This window comes from Peromyscus leucopus, chromosome 14, assembly GCF_004664715.2.
Source record: "Peromyscus leucopus breed LL Stock chromosome 14, UCI_PerLeu_2.1, whole genome shotgun sequence".
NCBI classification, from domain to species: Eukaryota; Metazoa; Chordata; class Mammalia; order Rodentia; family Cricetidae; genus Peromyscus; species Peromyscus leucopus.
In genome coordinates, this window is record NC_051075.1 from 55,616,581 (window position 1) to 55,635,772 (window position 19,192).

The following is a 19,192-nucleotide window of genomic DNA, read 5'->3' on the forward strand; positions in this document are numbered from 1 at the left end:
AAAGGATTTATTTGGCTTACAATTCCAAGTTAGAGTCTACTATTGAGAGAAGTCAAGGCAGGAAAACTCAAGCAGCTGGTCAAGTTATATCCAGTCAGGAGCAGGGAGAAATGAATGAGTTTCTGCTGCCTGTTCCTATTTAGCTTTCGCTTGACTCACATAGTGCAAGAAACCCTCTGCCGAGGGGATGGTGGCGCCCATAACTGGCTGTCTGCTGTTATCAATGATCAAGACAATCCCCTACAGACATGCCCACAGGCCAACCTGATTTAGACAATATTCATGGGCTCCTTTCCCATATGATTCCAGGTTATAGGAAATTGACAATAGAAACAAATCATCTCAATACATAACTTGCTCTATACTCAACATCAGGATGACTTTATGAACTGCATCAGGACCAACAACATCTTTTAGGCTGATCCTAATGTGATGAGCTCTTGAAACAGATCACTTGCTTGCTTGTTATCAATACTTCCCTAGTATTTTCATTAAAATGTACAGGCAGACTTTAAAGGAAAAAAAAGATACTAGAAATTTAACAAATATTCTAGATTTTAATACTTTTGTTAGACATTCTTTGAAAGACATACATTAAAAAGAAGAATTTATGGGGCAGGAGAGAAGGCTTGGTAGTTAAAAAACATTTTCTGCTCTTATAAAAGACTAAGGCTTAGTTCCTAGCACCCATAAGGTAGCTCACACTAGTCTGTAACTTTGGTTCCAGGGGATCTGATACTCTCTTCTGGCCTTCAAGGGCACCAGGCACATACACACATACAGGCAAACACATTCCACATTCATAAAAATGAATCTTTAAGTGGTGGCACACGCCTTTAACCCCAGCACCTGGGAGGCAGAAACAGTCCATCTCTGTGAGTCTGAGGCCAGCTTGGTCTACACTGCAAGTTCCAGGCCTGTTAGGGCTACCTGGGGAGAGATCCTGTCTCAAAAAAAAAAAAAAAAAAAAAAAAAAAGAAAGAAAAAAGGACAATTTATCCAATTTATGAGTAGAAAACAAAATTCCTGTGATCTTCACATTTTTTTCTTCAGAAGACAACATTAACCACTAAAAGCTAAACTTGTAACCTACCATGCATCTCTTAAAACAGCTGAATGGGATGTAAACTGTTCTCAATTTCCTACTCAAGCAACAGTGCAAGAAACACTGGCTACTTCTAACCTGGCTGTGCCTACAGCCTCATCTGTCCTGCTTACAGGCACACATTCCCGCCGCAGGCACACAGCTCTTCTGTTCCTTGAAGAACATAATGTAGTTTTCCCAGTTCCAAGAGGGTGTAGAGTTCTTCAAGTTCTAAATCTCTTGTGTTCCAAATTGGTTGAAGTCTGCCTGCCCCTCCAGACCCAATCACTCTGCACCTCAGCACTTTGTCTACTCTCTTCAAAGCATTCATCACACTACGCTTTTTTTCTAAGTCAACCTGCTAAAACAATGGAAATAATGATCACAGCTCATATTTACCGAGCTCTTTTTTTTTTAAAAGATGTATTTATTATGTATACAGTGTTCTGTTTGTATGTATGTCTGCACACCAGAAGAGGGTACCAGATCTCATTATAGATGGTTATGAGTAACCATATGGTTGCTGGGAATTGAACTTGGGACCTCTGGAAGAGCAGTCAGTGCTCTTAACTTCTGAGTCATCTCTCCAGCCCTACTGAGCTTATTATTTGATACCATGTGGTTCTGCTTGCATGCATGTGATTCAGACTGATTTAACCTTCATATCCACCCACAAGGCTTGCAAAATCATACCTAGTTACCAATGAGAACACTCACTAATGGGTTTCTGGTTCCTGCAACAGTCCCTGGTCTACAGAAGGCACTCAGGGACTTCTTTGGTATAACTGAAGGACTAAATGTCCTTTAGAGGTGCCTTATTTCTATGTAGGATAGCGGGAGGGGGAGAGACTGCTGACTGAAATGTCCAGCTTACTATGGAAGGATGAGAAGGGTTGGGAGTTTGGCCCAGGTGTAACCACTGACACGAGAGCCATCAACGACACTGACTTTTACAAGTGTTCATTTTTATAAGGGACTCAGAAGCACACAACAATGAGAAAAGTATAAGGGGCAGTACATGAGGATCATATATCCAGTAACCAACCTCAAAAGCCTTATTTCTTTTCAGGCTGGAAAAATCGGTACCACCACAAACTGAAAACTCTCTAATACTGTAAAGAAGAACACTGAGATTGTGATGACTTGCCCAGTTTCCACGGTAGACATTACAGGGAGATTCTAAGTAAATGGCTCCCTAGTATCATCATGTACGTTCAATATAGTCTCAATACTAACTTAGCCCAGAAGAGCCATTTGCTGCTTCTTATTTGGGTACTCCAAAGTTAATAATGCTTTAAACAAGCATCAGTAAGATTCTAGCATCTTACAAGACAGAGTGAAGGACATCTCAAGAGCAAGATTCCTTTGTGGTAATTAACTATAAACTCCCATAGCCTACAGCCTGAAAACAAAATGTGCTGAAGAAACTCGGCATACCTCAGCAGGCCACATGGCTGGGTGGAGTCATCCGAACACTACAGCACAGCCTTGAAGGTAGGATCATAAACTGCTCTAATCATCAAGAGAGAAAGCTAGGCCAGGCATGGAGCATCCTCTTCCAGCCTCTACAGGCACCAGGCACACATGTGGCGCACATATATACAAACAGGCAACATATTCATACATGTAAAAATAAAAACATCTTTCAAATATAAAAGAGAAAGCGGCATGTCATCTGACTACTCTCCTGACAAGAACAGGACTGACCGAAAGGTGAGCCGCTCAACATATCCACCATGTCATCTGCAAACATAAACAAGTTAACAACACGGGCTTTCTCACAGGGTCATCTGAAGCTGCTGGAGTTTGGGAGGAGAGGTTAACAACATCCCTTTAGGTGCTATCATGCACAGTATGTTTTCCACGAGACAGCTGCAGAAGGAAAACTACACACGCCATAGCTTTTAAGACATCACCCAAGTCTATAAAGTTCTATCAAAATGTATCCCAAGAAACATTTCCTTGCGGTTTTCTCTTACAAATGTCTTATGCACTGTACTTTTACATGTAGAGATCAATGGCCTTAGACTTTTCTCAAATATTTTTGAGAAAAAAAGTCCTTTTCCCCTCTTATACCTATCACTAACATTTATGGCCTTGCTCTTTCACTATTAATATTTTAGTGAGCACTCCCTTGTTCCTAAAGAACACCAGTTTCCTCTGGAATAAACCAGAAACCTCTGCACTGTACTACAGTACAAACTCAAAATCAAACAGGCTGTTTCCACCATACCAGCCTCTGCATACCAGTCTCCCGAATGATGATCACTTAAAAAATCCATTCTGTTTAAGTTTTATTTCTTTTTTTCCCCCCAAGATTTATTTTTAAGTGCATCGGTGTTTTCCCTACATGTATATCTGTGTGAGGGAGTTCATCTCCTGGAACTGGAGTGACAGACAGTTGTGAACTGCCATGTGGGTGCTGGGGATTGAACCTGGGTCCTCTGGAAGAGCAGCTAGTACTCTTAACCACTGAGCCATCTCCCCAGCCCCCCAAATCCATTTTGTATAAAGTAGTCCTCTTTCTCCTAGAACAAGAAGCCCACGGTTTTCCAGGGGGAACTACTGTTTCTTCTGGCTTCCCTTGAAAGGGTCTGTGCACGAGCAGGAGGCTCTGGTTAAGACACAGTGGTAGCCAGGGAACTGCTGCCATTCAACAGGCAGCACCAGCCATGCCGCACACAGTGTAATTCTCAAGACAGCTCTGAACTGTCAAGAAGCACCCCTCGGGAGGCCAAAGGATGTGACAGCTACTCAACCAAAGCTGTGTGTTCAGTACATCGCAACACAATCCATCCACTCTTAGCTAAACACAAGACAAAGCAAAACCTGAACGTGTTTTATGGACCTAAGAATGATCCCTCTAAACGACCAACGGCTGGCACTACATGTGTGTACCACTATGCTCAGCTCTACTTGCATAATAAATACATATGTATGTATGTATGTACGTACGTACCTATGCGTGTATATTATGTATGTATATAAAACAAGTACCTTCAAATGCTAAAAGCAAGTACCTACTGGACAGCAGGGGAAGGACAAAATACCTAGTGCCTGGGAGGTGACACAGGAAAGACAAGCACAGGAGAAACAGGGCGCTTTCTTCCACCCTATCCTCAAACAGATGGAAGAGTCACCTGTTCCCAACCAGGCAGGGTGGACAGGGACAGGTGTTCGAGGGGACAGGGACTCACCAGGGATAAAAAGTAGAATGACTCTATTTTTCTAAAGCTTAGTAGCCACAATAGAGGTACAATGGATGATGGGTATGACTTCACAGCAGTGGTTCTCAACCTTCCTAATGCTGCAACCCTTTGATACAGTTCCTCATGCTGTGGTGACTTGAACTCAAGAGATCCGCCTGCCTCTGCCTCCTGAGTGCTGGGATTAAAGGTGTGCGCCACCACATCCAGCCTGAAATTATTTTCATTGCTACCATTATGGATTGTAATGTAAATATCTGATATGCGGGAAATTTGACATTCGACCCCCAAAGGTGTCGTGACCCACACGTTGAAAAGTGCTGCTTTTGAGGATCAAACTGAAGTCAGGAGTGGTAAAAGAGCTACTGAGGACACCATCAATCCTGACACCATTAATCCTGAGGCAATCTGCCTCTATCCAGTATTATTTACAAGAGAAACAGAACGAAGCAGGGACTTCAGAACAGTTCCTCAGCTGAGTGCAGGCACACTGTGAGGAGACTATTTGAAGCTTTACTGTGGGTCTTGGAATTACCTTTATTATTTATTACTGTGGGTCTTGGAATTACCTTTTAAGACACTAAATCTGGGTGGCAAAAGGAGGCTGTGTTATATCCAAATGAACTACTCAAATAAGAAGTGGGGATGTAGATGGTGACAGCACACATCTCTGATCCCAGCACTAGGGAGGCAGAGGCCAGCCTGGTCTATAAAGCAAGTTCCAGGACAGACAGACAGAGCTGTTATACAGAGAAACCTTGTCTCGAAAAACCAAACTGGAAAAAAAAAAAAAAAAAAAAAAAAGAAAAAGAAAAAAGTGGGGCTATAGCTTAGGGGTCTCTAGTTCCACCACAAAGTAAAGAGTAAAGAGATGAAGCATCTGTGTAGATATTCCTCAAGTCTATGGAGGGAACTTTGTATACAGACTAAAGTATGAGGAGGCACAGTTCAGATGTAGAACAATTGCCTAGCATGTGTGAGGCTCTGGGTTCCATCGCTAACAAGGCTGATTTTTCTTAGGAGTCTGGGATTATTGACTTTTGCAAGTTTGGTAGCACTTTTGGAAATAACTTTTTGCAACATCAAACAAAACCTAAGTAGGAAAGCTATCACGGCTGGGTGCGGCCTGCAGCACTGGGAGGGCGAAGGCAAGAAGATCTGAGTTCAAGGCCAGCCTGGGCTCTGTGCTGGACTGGTCTAAAGGGGACTGCAGCTATGACCAATCTGTGCAAGGTACAATGTCACTGTTGGTGAGGAAGTTAACCTAAGTATGTTTTACAGCTATGTATTTTATAGTGATTTTATTGGTTCTGCTGCTGGACTCACACCCAGGGCCTGTGCACGCCAAGCACCATCAGTTAGAGCCCTACCTTCACTGCTTTGTAAAAAGATTTATTTGTCTTACATGTATGAATGTTCTGCCTGCATAATGTATGTGCATCAGGTGCATGCCCGGTGCCCTTGGAGGTCAGAAGGGCATCACAGCCCCTGGAACTGGAGTTACATGTGGGTGCTGGGAAACTGAATTCAGGTCCTCTGCAAGAACAACCAATGTTCTTATACAATGAGCCATCTCTCCAGCTCCAACTTCACTGCTATTTTTATATAATCCAAAATGGCAAGTGATTTATCATTTCCACAAAACGTAATAAAACTTCACAAAGTATTTATCAACAAGAAAAACCCCAAAACAAATCAACGAAACCAGTGAGAGATTACCTTGTCTTTGGACTGCCCCTGTCGCGCAATTGCATCGTATTTAATCTTCCTTCAGGGTCCACCTGAATGGCCAGGGCATTCGACATTTTTTTCTTTCGCCCCATATCCAGTGGATACTGGGCCACATGGATTTCTGGGAAAGCACCTCCATCTCCAAAATCCTGTATATTACAAGAGAAGAAGTAAAAAAAGTATTTAGTAGGAAGTAGCAGTTCATTCAAGTTAGGGAATCGATGCTAGGCATGAGTGGCAGCAGTGAGCCAAGGCAAGGCGGCTTTCATCTTGTACCGCTGACATTTAGTGGGCAAAGGTATAAAAACATACTCTTTGGGTGGAGGAAGTACCATGAGGATCGTGCAGGCCCTGGGAAGAGGCGTTTCAAGCTTTCAGTACAGAGGCTGTGTGTGACAGCCTGTGCAAAGAGATCATACGAGGGGAAGCCGCAACGGCGAGAAAGCAAATAAAGGAAGATCCGACGAAAGCATTCTCTTTTTCTTCTTTAGTAAGGGGTGTGTATGTGTGTGTGTGAGAGAGAGGTATGTGTGTAATGTGAGAGAGAGAGAGGTTTGTGAGTGAGGTGTGTGTGTAAGAGAGGGGGAGGGGGAGGGGAGGGGGAGAGGTGTGTGAGATGTTTGTGCAGGTGTGGCATGTGTGTGTGTGAGATATGTGTGTGTAGGCGCCGGTGTGTGTGTGTGTGTGTGTGTGTGTGTGTGTGTGTGTGTGTGTGTGTGTGTGTGTAGTTGTTGGCAGAGGCTAGAAGAGGGGGTCAGATTCGCTGAGCTAGAGTTACATGTAGTTGTGAGCTCCCTGACATGGGTGCTGGAAACTGAACTGGGTCCTCCTGCAAAAACAGCAGTATCTTAACTCTCTAAGAATGTAGTGTGGGACTAGTGTAGTGTGTCCTTTTAGAGGACAGAGGAAATGATGCTAAGGTTACATGGACAAGTAGTCATGGAGGGCCTTCTCAAGGAACATGCATTTTATGTAAGAGCCTAGAACAAATAAATTTTAGTACAAACCAAAGACTAGTTTTAGCATTCTACACAGACATATCCATAGAGCATCAGGTGAAGCTCACCCCAGGAGAAATGTTAAGAGATGCTCTTAGAATCAGATTCTGTTAACACATCATTTACTCACTGTCACACCAGAGATAAAACAGAAAGGACCCACAATGAGTCACACATTTTTCTTTTGGATTGATCCTAGCCATGTCCTTGTGATAAGAACAGAGTATAGAATTCGGCCATGATGTTTTAGGGGGAAAAACCCAAAACTCAAAACAAAAAACCTAAAAGTCAAGTTTTTTCTTGTGACTAAAAGCTAGAAATGTCCTTGGGCCTGTGGGCAACTTCATCCTTGTCAGAGGCCAAGGACACCAGAAGGAAAGTCAGGTTTTTCCTTATTTCTGTGTTCCTTTCCTGGAAACCACACTGAGGACATGAGCGGAGTGGAAATCGGACTGACCAGCTCACACATGCATCCAGTAAAGCGTTCTTAGCTACACCACCCCCACCCCCACCTTCTCTAAGAGTTCTACGATAAAACCCTTCAACAACCCAATCTCTATGGTCTGTGAATTTCATCTTGAATCTGTGAGACAAGAACCCCAAAGCCACCGGCTTGGTATGGCTTTAATGACCATTGAGTTTACAAAATCCTGGCTCACCCGAACCAGTTGCCTTGGGGTTCTTGTCTTACGAATTTGAAGAATGAAATTTATGGACCACAGAGGGTGAATTTTAGAAAGGCATCTGCTATGCTGGCCAGGATGACCCCCAACTCCTAAGCCAAAGTGATCCTATTTCAGTGGGATGACACCTAAGCCACCACCCAGGTTCATTCACATCTCTAACAGTGACTATACATCCTCACAAGAATGAGAACTCTAATTTTTAAAGTAGAATAGTGTTCCGCCAATAATTTGTAGTTCCGCCAATAATATTTCTAAAAGCCTCTGTAGATCAAGTCTAACTCACACTTGAGCATTCTCGGAAGGAAAGAACTCAGGCTCACAAACTGTACATGTTCTGGAGAGGTGGCATACCCTCTTTAATCCCAGCACTCCGGAGGCACAGGTGGAAGGAAGAAGGGTATCTGTGAGTTTGAGGCCAGCAAATTTTAGGCTAGCCAGGCTGCACAGTGAGACCCAGTCTCCAAAACAGCAAAAGACTCCTCAAGATCTCATAGCTAGCACATGTGCAGAATGCAAACCCAGGTAACTGGACTTCAAAAGTTTTACCTCGTGTGGGTGTGTGATGTACATGCCAGTGTGCAGGGCAGGCAGGCACCCATGTACAGGCATACAGAGGTCAGAATAGGATTTTAGGTGTCTACTTCTACCACTCTTCACACTATTGCCTTGAGACACTGGACCCAGAAACTCTATTTTCTGGCTAGGCTGGCTGGCAAGCTCTTGGAATCCAGCTGCCCTTGGCCCACAAGTGCTGGGATTACAGGTGTTTATGTGAGTGCCGAGGGACTCACATTCATCTCCTCATGCTTGAGAGCAAGTGCTCTAACCCACGGAGTCAGTCTCCCCAGGTACAGCCGAGCTGTTGTTTTAATACCATGAAATACCTTTTAGTTAAAAAAAAAAAAAAAAAAAAAAAGCCGGGCGGTGGTGGCGCACGCCTTTAATCCCAGCACTCGGGAGGCAGAGCCAAGCGGATCTCTGTGAGTTGGAGGCCAGCCTGGTCTCCAAAGCGAGTTCTAGGAAAGGCGCAAAGCTACACAGAGAAACCGTGTCTCGAAAAACCAAAAAAAAAAAAAAAAAAAAAGAAAGAAAAAAAAAAAGAAAACAAAAGAAAAAAACCCAAGACTTTCTGAGCAATGACAGGTCCCCCTGCTCCATATTTTTTTTTTAAATTAATGTCTTCCCCCAGGAAAGGGTCTCAGTACATTAACTTTGGCTGGCCTGGAACTCACTATGTAGACTTGGCTGGCTTCGAAATCATAGAGATTCCCAAATGCTGGAATTAAAGGCACAGGCCACCAAGCCTTTAAATCTGTTGTCTATACAAATATTCAAAAACAAACAAACAAACAAACCCCCCCCCCAAAACAAAACCAAAAACAAGAACAAAAAAAGCCCCCAAAACCAAAAAGCCTGCTGAAATCTAAACTACTTTTGGTCCTAAGTATATTATGTAAGGTATACTCAATCTATATTACCAAGAATGTTAGAGAAAACATTGAAATTCATCAATAAGAGGGTATTTATTGAAAAATAAATTCATTTTTATAAGGTTTTTTTTCCACACACTATTTCATTAGGTCTTGGATGTGAATTCCTAGGAACAATATGCTTATTTACTGGAGGATTTAAAGTTTTGAAAACCAACAGAATAAAGTGAAAAGAGGTATTTTCCTGAAAATTAGGCAGAAATAAAGACTGCCTAAGAAAAGTGCTTCCTGTACGCAGAGCATCAATTTGACACATGCTCAGCTTTGCTGGAGTTCTTCGACTGTAATCAGCACTTCAGAACTGTAGCTGTGGCATTATGTGGTCATTAAGCCTGCCAGAAAATCACAGCCTTTACTCCGAAAACTAGAACAAAATGCCGTCTTCACAGAACTGCCACTCCCCTCAAAGCATCCCAGGCATTTTCAGATTAGCTGGCCATGAGTTTGATTTCCAAATGAACTGCTCTGGTCCACCAGGATACACGAAACCTTTGATAATCAATTAGGACTATCAAAGCCAACAGCCAGCAGATGTCATAAAGCTCAGAGGCTCCCTCGTATGGGAAACGAGCCTGCTGTCCCCACTCTGTAATCTGGGAACGGGCCCCAAAAGCACATTTTTAACCACTCTAGAGTTCTATCAGAGCAGGCCCCACTACCTCATGGCGACTATCTTGCTGAACATCTCACTAATTCCAGAGAGAACAAAACCAAGAACAAAAATCCTTTCCTAACAACTGCAGGACTGGCCTTCATATAGCAGAATTCCTAAAGACCAGATAAAAAGAGACAAAACCAAAGCAAAACAAATCCCAAACAACAGAAACATCAGAGAAAAAGCCCAGGGCTATGCTGGAACAAGGCAGAGAGCTCTTATGAGGTGCTCATTTCCTCTAGAGCTGACGGAGTGGGCAGAGGCAGGCACACACAGCTTCCGGCAAGTGCTAAGCAGTGCTTCTATTCCCACACTACAGACACCCTGGGCAGACTGAAGAGAAGGCAGAGACCTCGTCTGTAAGGCAGACAAGGGTCTGGAGAAGCAGCTTGCTGCTCGAGAGTGCTGGCTGCTCTTTGCAGAGAACTCAGGTTTGGTTCCCAGGCCCCACAAGGTGGCTCACAAACCACCTGTAACCCCAGTTCCATGAGACCCAAGGCCCTCTTCTGACCTTCAAGGGCACTGCATGCACATGGTACACAGATATGCAGGCAAACACCCTTACATATAAAATAAATGAATCTTAAAATAAAACAAAACAGCTGGGCGGTGGTGGCGCACGCCTTCAATCCCAGCACTTGGGAGGCAGAGGCAGGCAGGTCTCTGTGAGTTCGAGGTCTGCCTGGTCTACAAAATGAGTTCCAGGACAGCCAGGACTGTTACACAGAGAAACCCTGTCTCGAAAAAGAAAAAAACAAAAGAAAACACAAACAGTAGTAACTGGGTACAAAAATGGTGTAGTTCATTCAGAATGTTAGAGCATGGTCAGGAAATGAAGGAAAACTTGTAGGAATGAGAAATACTGGGAGAGAGAAAAAAGGCTTAATGAAAGCAGAGATTCTGTTTTGTTTTTTCAGACAGGTTTCTCTATGTGTAGTGCTGGCTGTCTTGGAACTCACTCTGTAGACCAGGCTGGCCTTTTGAACTCAGAGATCCACCTGCCTCTGTCAAGGAAATTTGTTCTTTGGAGACAAATAAGAAATATGAAAGGACCATTCCAAATTCTTCTCTGCTTATACTCACTCTAAAAAATGTATGTAATATCATGACCAGGCATGTGCTAACATTCTCAAACTGGAGATTTAAAAAGCACACAAAAGAACTAAGTCAGCAGAGGCGCCACCACCGCGTTTTTCCCTGAAGGAACGTTCTCTCTGAGTTATGACATGGTATTATTCTCATTGCTGGAGGTGGGGCGGGAGTGGACACAATTCAAATGCAAACCCCACTTCTGATTCTTCTCCTTACAAAGATTTCAAATTTTTATTTATTATTATTAGTATATGTCTGTGTATATGTGACAGAGAGGGAGGGAAGGAAGGAGGGAGAGAAAGAGAGATGAGCGGGGCACATTCACATGCCACAGTGCTTGTAAAAAAGTTTGGGGACAGGTTCTCCTTTTCCGCTGTGGGTTCTGGGAATCAAAATTGTCAGGTTTGTTGGTGAGAGCCGCTGCCTCCTGGGCCATCTGCTCCATCTTTTATTTGTTTCTTACTCTCCCATTATTGTTCATGGGCTGGAAGATCTACTTATGTAAAAGTACGCTACTTCCTTTTGTATAAGTTCAACAGTTCAGCACAATAAGAAGTAAAAACAGTGATTCTCTCCTGATCACAAACAGTGACAATAAGCAAGAGGAAAATGTCTTTGGAAGGAAGAACATGCTTTCAGAACTTACCATCATTATTTCCATCACATTGCTGTTAACAATCATTCTCCAGGGTTTAAATTTATTGTACAAATGTACAATAATAAATTTCAGCCCATACTTACTTCTAACAAGCGCGGAATCCAGCCTTTCCGGTATCCGTATGGGGGAGGCTCCCTTCGAGAGGAGACCAGCGAGGTCTGCCGCGATCTCTGAGATCTTGCTCTTTCTTCAGCTTCAAGTTGGTCCTGAGATAGCTGAGTGGGCGCAGGTAAAAAAGCTACAGGAAACCAGAATTAAACACCAAATACAGAATTAAAAACCAAACACATTTAATTATTACAATTCAGCTACAATTTTCCTTTGCTCAGCCAACAGACTTTTCAATGGTTTATAGAAGCATTCAATATTTATCACTTTCTTATGTGTGGAAAGGAAGTACTCAGAGACACACAGTGAAAAGCCCTTGACCATACCAAGGGCAAACAGTTGTCCGGACTTAAAAACTAACAGTATTTTTACACTGGTTGACAAGCTACCAAACTCTGTACTTCCGTACTTTACACAGAAGCCAACTCCAGTGCACTGTTTCCTAAGACTCCTTCCTGATTTTTGTTTTAACCAGGTCTAGTCAGGTAGCCCAGGCTGGTCTGGAACCTGCCACCCTCTGGCCTCAGCTTCTGGAGTTGGGTTTATAGATAAATGTCAAACACTACTGTGCTTTCCTATTCTGGGGAGGAGACAGGGTCTCGCTGTGTAGATCTGGCTGCTTCTCCGGCGCTGGGATTAAAGGTCTGCTTTTATGTTACTTTTATGTGCCTGACTTTTAACTACTTTAATGTTGATAAAAAGTGGCAAGAACTAGTCAGGCAGTGGTGGCACACACTTTTAATCCCAGCACTAGAGAGTCAGAGGTGGGCGGATCTCTGTGTGAGTTTGAGGCCAGCCTGGTTTACAGAGCAAGTTCCAGAACAGCCAAGACTGTTACACAGAGAAAACCCTGTCTCAGAATACCCCCCCACAAAAAAAAAGAAAAAGAAAAAGAAAGAAAGAAAGAAAATAAAAATGCACAACAATCTTGCCTACAGCCCAATCTTAAGGGCCTGGCAGTGGTGGTGTTATACGCCTTTAATCCCAGCCCTAGGGAGGCAGAGGCAGATGGATCTCTGTGAGTTCGAGGCCAGCATGGTCTACAGAGTGAGATCCAGGACAGGCTCCAAAGCTACAGAGAAACCTCTGTCGGGGGTGTGGGGTGTGGGGGTGTGGGGAAGAGCTACAGTATACAGACTAACCAAGCAGAAAAAAGAAAGACTACTAGAGGCATATGTAAATATTTTCCCAAGGGGATCTAGTTTAGAATGAAATTTAAAACACAATAGGTCAAAGAACTACAGCAGAAGAGTCGGGCAGTGGTGGTGCACACCTTTAATCCCAGCACTCGGGAGGCAGAGCCAGGCGGATCTCTGTGAGTTCGAGGCCAGCCTGGGCTACCAAGTGAGTTCCAGGAAAGGCACAAAGCTACACAGAGAAACCCTGTCTCGAAAAACAAAAAAAAAACAAACAAAAAAAAAGAACTACAGCAGAAATCCTGAACGTGTAGCTACTTACTACTTAGTCATAGAATCCTTTTTACTAAATTCTTCCTAAACTTTTTGTATTGTAACTATTACCATAAGGATATCCAAATTCAAAAAAAAAAAAAAAAAGATAACTAGTAGGTAAGTATTTTTAAGGAAAGATAGAAGTCAAGTAAGTTCCTTGTTAACTCCTGGCTAACAAACATACTTGAATAAGCAGGGAAACTATTTATTTATTTAAAAAATACACACTGATGACTTGGTACAGGCAGTATTCTAAGCAGATACTGAGAATGTCTACTCGGAAAGATTCTATGTGGTCTTGTAAAGAGGGATAATCGCGCAAATGCAAATTACAGAACCAGGAAGAGCTAAGGAAGGGCGAAGTGGGTGTGGCAGCATACACCAGTAGGATCACATCCAGACTGGGGACGTTCCAAATTCAAAACCCACCCCTGCAACTTAAAAACACGGGGAAGTTACCTGCTCTGAAACAGTTGCCCCATAGCAAAAGGTAAGAGATCTACCTCGTGAGGTGCTACATGAGAACATTCACGAACCAGTCAAGAGCGTCTAATACTAACTACTTCATGTATGTCCCACAGATGTCTGATCCCCCAGCTGGGGTTGGCCGTGCACTTATGCCCTCTAAGCCATGTGTACACCACCTGTCTTTCTGTATCGCAATCATCTATTCGCTTATCGGTCCTCTTACCAGACTGAGCAACCTGAGGAGAGGAATCACACCTTCTGCTCCTTTTGCCCCTCACTGTCCAGGCCCTGTCTGGTGACACGGATTCACTGTCTGTTACAGTCACTGTTATACATCACTGTGACCTCCTCCACTTGACTTAAACAAGCCAGCTCAAAACCTTTATTTTTGTCATCCCCTTTGCCATAAAATATTAGATAGGTGATGTGACTGGAATGTTTTTAAACTTACTCATTATGGGTGTGTGGCATGTGCATCCTAGAGATATTTGCCCTGCCCAAATCAAACTAGTCATTGTTCCACAAATTTTAATTACTTTTTTCCTTTTTCATTGTTTTTAATTTTTTGAGATAAGGTCTTACTATGTAGCCTTGGCTCTCCTGGAACTCTATGTAGACCAGGCTGATCCCAATCTCACAGAGATCTGCTTCTCTCTGCCTACAGAGTGCTAGGATTAAAGGCATGCACCACCACACCCAGCAAAAATGATATTTTTCTTTAGTTTGTGTAGGAGCGGGGGTGCGTATTTACGCCATGGCACCGTCAGAGGTCAGAGGACAACTTGTGGGAGTCAGTTCTTTCTCTCCACCACGTGGGGCTCACGGATGGAATTCAGATCTTGGAGCTTCGCAGGTGCTCTTATTCACTAAGACACCTCTCGCTGGCCCTGTACCCCAAACCTTTAAGTTACATTCTAATGCCTTAACCTAGTCATAGCATTTATTATCTGAATGCATTACTGACTGTTTTATGTAATCCCTCTCCTAATAGAAGTAAGCTCTGTGAGGACAGGAAGTAAAAAGACACAGGAAGTTTACCTTACCATCTCACCAAGTAATCAACCCGACACCCGACACCAGATATGGGAAGTACTTTCCCACACACCAAGCAAACAAGCGATGCGCCAGAAGACTGTAGTGGGACACTTCCTGATCTAATCCAGATCCCAGAGACTGAGGACTCAATTCCACAAAACTGTTTCTGCTTCCAATTGACAACTGCCAAGACTTGGTCACCAGTCTGTCGGTCGTCCCGTCCCGTGTCCCCCCCCACACACACACACACAGGGTTTCTCTGTGTAGTTTTGATGCCTGTCCTAGATCTTGCTCTGTAGACCAGGCTGGCTTTGAACACACAGAGTTCTACCTGGCTCTGCCTCCGAGTGCTGGGATTAAAGGCGTGCACCACCACCCAGTGGATACCACCACTTTTCTTCCACTGGCTACAATCTAGGGTCCCTGCTCCCCGCCCTCAACAGGGTTTCTCTGTGTAACAGCCCTGGCTGTCCTAGAATTAGCTCTGTAGACCAGGCTGGCCTCAAACTCAGAGATCCGCCTGCCTCTGCCACCTGAATGCTGGGATTAAAGGCGTGCGCCACCACCAGGTCTACTGTTTTAAGTATTAAATCTTCTCTTCAGGTTCAGTATAGAGATGTGCTGAGACGGATTTCAGGTGACCAGGTCCTTTAGCAAAGGCAGCCCCTGGCAGCAGGAGAAGCTGGAATACGGTAGAGACACAGCAGCCATCAGCAGCAGAACTGAGGCAATACCTTACGTTAATAAAGGTTATAGGGAGAAGGTTCTGCACTTAGCCGGCTAGTGAAGGGAGAAGGCGTGTCCTCCACTACAGGTGCAGCCTCTGGGACCTAGCACCCTCTCCTTCCCCCACTTGGGTAAGATTCATTTGCTGGGACAGTTCATGAAACTAAACCAACAAAAATCCCAACACATTCGCTTGTTCACCATTTTTAAAAATATAGGTCTCTTTCACTTTCCCGTGTATGAGTGCTTTGCCTGCATGTCTGTCTGTGCATCACATACATGCCCAGGGCCTTCAGAGACTAGGAGAGGGCGTCTGATTCCTAAACCACAGTTACAGATGGTTGTGAGTCACTGTGTAGGTGCTGGGAACCGAACCAGGTCCTCTGCAAGAACAGCCATGCTCTTAATCACCGAGCTGTCTCTCCAGTCCACACTTGCTAGTTTTTACAAGGGACACTAAAAACATACTAACGAACGCCAGCTCAAAGCTCTGTGGTCCCCAAGCCTGGCCATTTTGAGACTTCATCTGTCACTGCTTTGTTAAGCACACAGTACACACCACACCACTGGCACTGTTCTTGAGTGCATTCGTTCCAAACTCCACCTTTCCCCCTCAAAACCTCACCAATCTATACCACAGTGCCTGAAGAACACTCAAACGTTTGCTACCTGTAACACTAACAGTCTGCATAATTCACTCCGATTTTCTGGTACTAAGGCTAGTACTACACAAATAAGCATTTTCTGTTGGCTGTGATTTTATTTCTGTTCCGTTATTAAAATCCTCTGGCAAAGAACAGTTTTAAAGGAGGAGGAGGGGCTTATCTGGCTTACAATTCCAAGTCACAACCCACCATAGGACGTCAAGGCAGGAACTCAAAAGGCAGCTAGTGAAATCTCACTCACAATCAAGAGCAAGAGAGACTTGCTTTCTTGCAGAGAAGGAAGGAGAGAGAGGGAGGCAGCAGGCAGGCAGGCAAGACACCACATAAACTGCGTGATGGTTGGCAGACTGGCTTTATGCTCATCCAGCTTTAACTGTTCAGGACCACTTGCCTAGAGAATGGTGCTGCCCATAGTGCTGTGGATCTTCCTGCATCTATCTACTAGCAAGAAAAACAATTCCCTACAGACACGTCTACAGGCCAATCTGATCTAGGCAATTCCTCGTCTGATGTCTTTTTACCAGGTGTGTTAAGTGGACAGGCTAGTTGCTATGTTCTCTTTTCTTTCTTTCTGACCTTAAACCAGCTATATAGACCAGGTTAGCCTCGGAACTCAAGAGACCCTCCTGCCTGCAGTTTTCATCTGTGTATTTACTTGTCCATCTTTCCGGTGGCAAAAAATAACATTTCATTCTATACAAACAATCTCTAGCACAAAGTAGGACAACGAACAGTAGCTCCCGTGACCAAAACGCCTTTAGGATTCGTACTGTTACAAGCCAGAAAAATATGAGAAGTAGGTTTAACAGGTGAAGGATAATGTCCTAAAATGAACATTTGCTTTACACCCAATCAGACTTCTCCTGCTGAGTTCGCATGGAAAGTTTTTCCACTCGGAGCAACTAGGAGTTACATAACTTTGTGGAAATCTCCCACTTAGCATCTTTTTCTTAAAGGATGGGTGCACTTTACATACGGTAACCAAGGCAACCAAGAACAGCAAAAGTCGGAGGTGGTTCTATGTACAAAAGAAATTCTAAGGTCCAAAGTTAAAGCGCGGAGCATTTTAGTAAACAGCAGCTGCCAATTTAAAAAAAATTTGGTCGGTTCTGAGACATTCCCAACTGCTGCTTTTTGCAAAAATCTTTGTTTCTGAAAAGAGAGTACTAGAGAAAGGGGAAAGCCCAAAGCATACAAGCGGCTGGAAAGCCACACACAAGACTGGCGCGCTTTGCTCAGCAGGATAATTCAGCCGCTGCTTTCCACCGCGCATCGCGTCCGCCTCAGCCGGGGTCCGCAGGGCGCTCGCCAACCTGCCGCGCTGCTTACGCGAAGCACACGTGAGCTCCTCCGCACGAGGCCACGCCGTGGCTCTCGGCCCAGGGAAAGGGCTAACTCAACCCGGGAAGCCTCTAAAGAGAGACCCCGGCTTTGGCGCGGCCTAGTCGCCAAGGAAGCCCGCGAGAGGTTATAGCCATGGTCTCGGCCGGGGTCCCTCTACGCCCCAGGCCAGGTCACTGCCCGCACAGTCCGGGCAGAAAAAAAGGAAAAGATGGGTACTCCCAGACCTTCCGTATCGAGGACCCAAATCAACAACCCACCTGGTGAGCGCCATCTTCTTCCGCTTCTTCCAGCGCAAGCCACAGCGTCGCGGGGCGGGTCTTGCCGGGAACGAGGAACACAATGGAAGAAGTGCTCACTGCGCAGGCGCCCTGGGCGAAAGGCCTTATGGACTTTGTAGTTCTTTGAGCGGGAATTATGCTGGCTTCTCTCAAGGAGAGAAAGTGGTTTTGGAGAGCTGACAGAGACTCCCCTAACGAAGGAAATTCCTTACATTTATGGGTTTTACAGGGGAGAGGCTCTCTGAATTTAGCAGATCAGTAGTGATGATACAAGGTAGGATTTAAAGCCATAATTTGGGAAGCTAATACTATTATCTACCTCCACCTTAAGGCTGCTACACCTAGGATCTAGGATCTTTTGTTTTGTTTTGTTTTTTGTTTTGTTTTTCGAGACAGGGTTTCTCTGTATAACAGTTCTGGCTGTCCTGGAACTCACTATGTAGACCAGGCTGGCCTCGAACTCACTGAGCTCCGCCTGCCTCTGCCTCCCAAGAGCTGGAATTAAAGGCGTGGGCCACCCCTGCCCGGCCTACACCTAGGATCTTATCCGTATTGAATAAGATGTAAAGCATAACTGATCCCCGTTTGTACAGCAGCCTCCCTGCTGATAGCTGATAGTTCGGTTAATAGTCGTCTACTTTACATTCTGCTCCAGGAATGCATTATTTTTAAGTGTGTGTAGGGGGCAAACAGAGAAGGTGCTGGAAATGAAGATCAAGGAACTTAGATTTAATTCAACAGATGATTTGGAGCTGAAGGAGAATTTAGGTAGAGATTGTGGGTGAAAGAGACAGATAAGAAAGACAATTTCTGAGACTGAGTTTATCTGTGTAATCGCGGCTGTTAAAACTCGCTCTATAGACCAGGCTGCCTCGAACTCAGATCCTCTTGCCTCTGACCCCAAGTGCTGGGGGATTAAAGGTGTGTGCCACCACCACACTGACTCAAGAAAGAATTATTGAGATAGGCTAGGTTTCTATGGTAATGAGAGACAAAAAAAAAAAAAAAAAAAAAAAAAAAAAAAAGGCTACTGAGGACAATGTTAAAATAGTTAGGGTTGGGGATTTAGCTCAGTGGTAGAGCACTTGCTAGGCTCTGGGTTCGGTCCTCGGCTCTGGGGAGGGGCAGGGAGAAAAGAAAAGGAAATAGTTAATGTGGGAAATCAGTAAGGCATAGACCAAACCCTGGGATGTAGGATTGAAAGAAAGGATGGAAGTGTTCTCACAGACAATTCTCATTTTTCACAGAGGCTTGTCATTTGGGGTGTCATGATGGTCCCTCATTGCCCTAGGGGTATATAAAGAACAACAATTTTACTACAACATAATTCAGAAAGTGGATCTGTAAAACTGATTCCGGATTCAGTAGCTTGCTGCCAAGCTTAACCACCTGAGTTCAGTCCTAGGACCCACTTGGTAGAGGGAGAAAACTGAGTCCATCAAGTCGTTCTCCGACCATAAAGGTACTGTGGAAGTTACACACACACACACACACACACACACACCACACACACACAC

The 19,192-nt window shown here is 44.3% G+C and overlaps 1 protein-coding gene across 1 annotated transcript in view; it reads right to left on the reverse strand.

Annotated features, from left to right (window-relative positions):
- The window catches only part of LOC114686833 (SNW domain-containing protein 1-like), a 58,109-nt gene that overhangs the window by 15,995 nt on the left and 22,922 nt on the right, over positions 1-19,192 (reverse strand). The window contains 5 exon segments of the mRNA XM_028861510.2: positions 6,010-6,056; positions 6,059-6,170; positions 11,684-11,838; positions 17,367-17,550; positions 17,655-17,765. Of these exon segments, the coding sequence (XP_028717343.1) occupies positions 6,010-6,056; positions 6,059-6,170; positions 11,684-11,838; positions 17,367-17,550; positions 17,655-17,765 (609 nt within the window).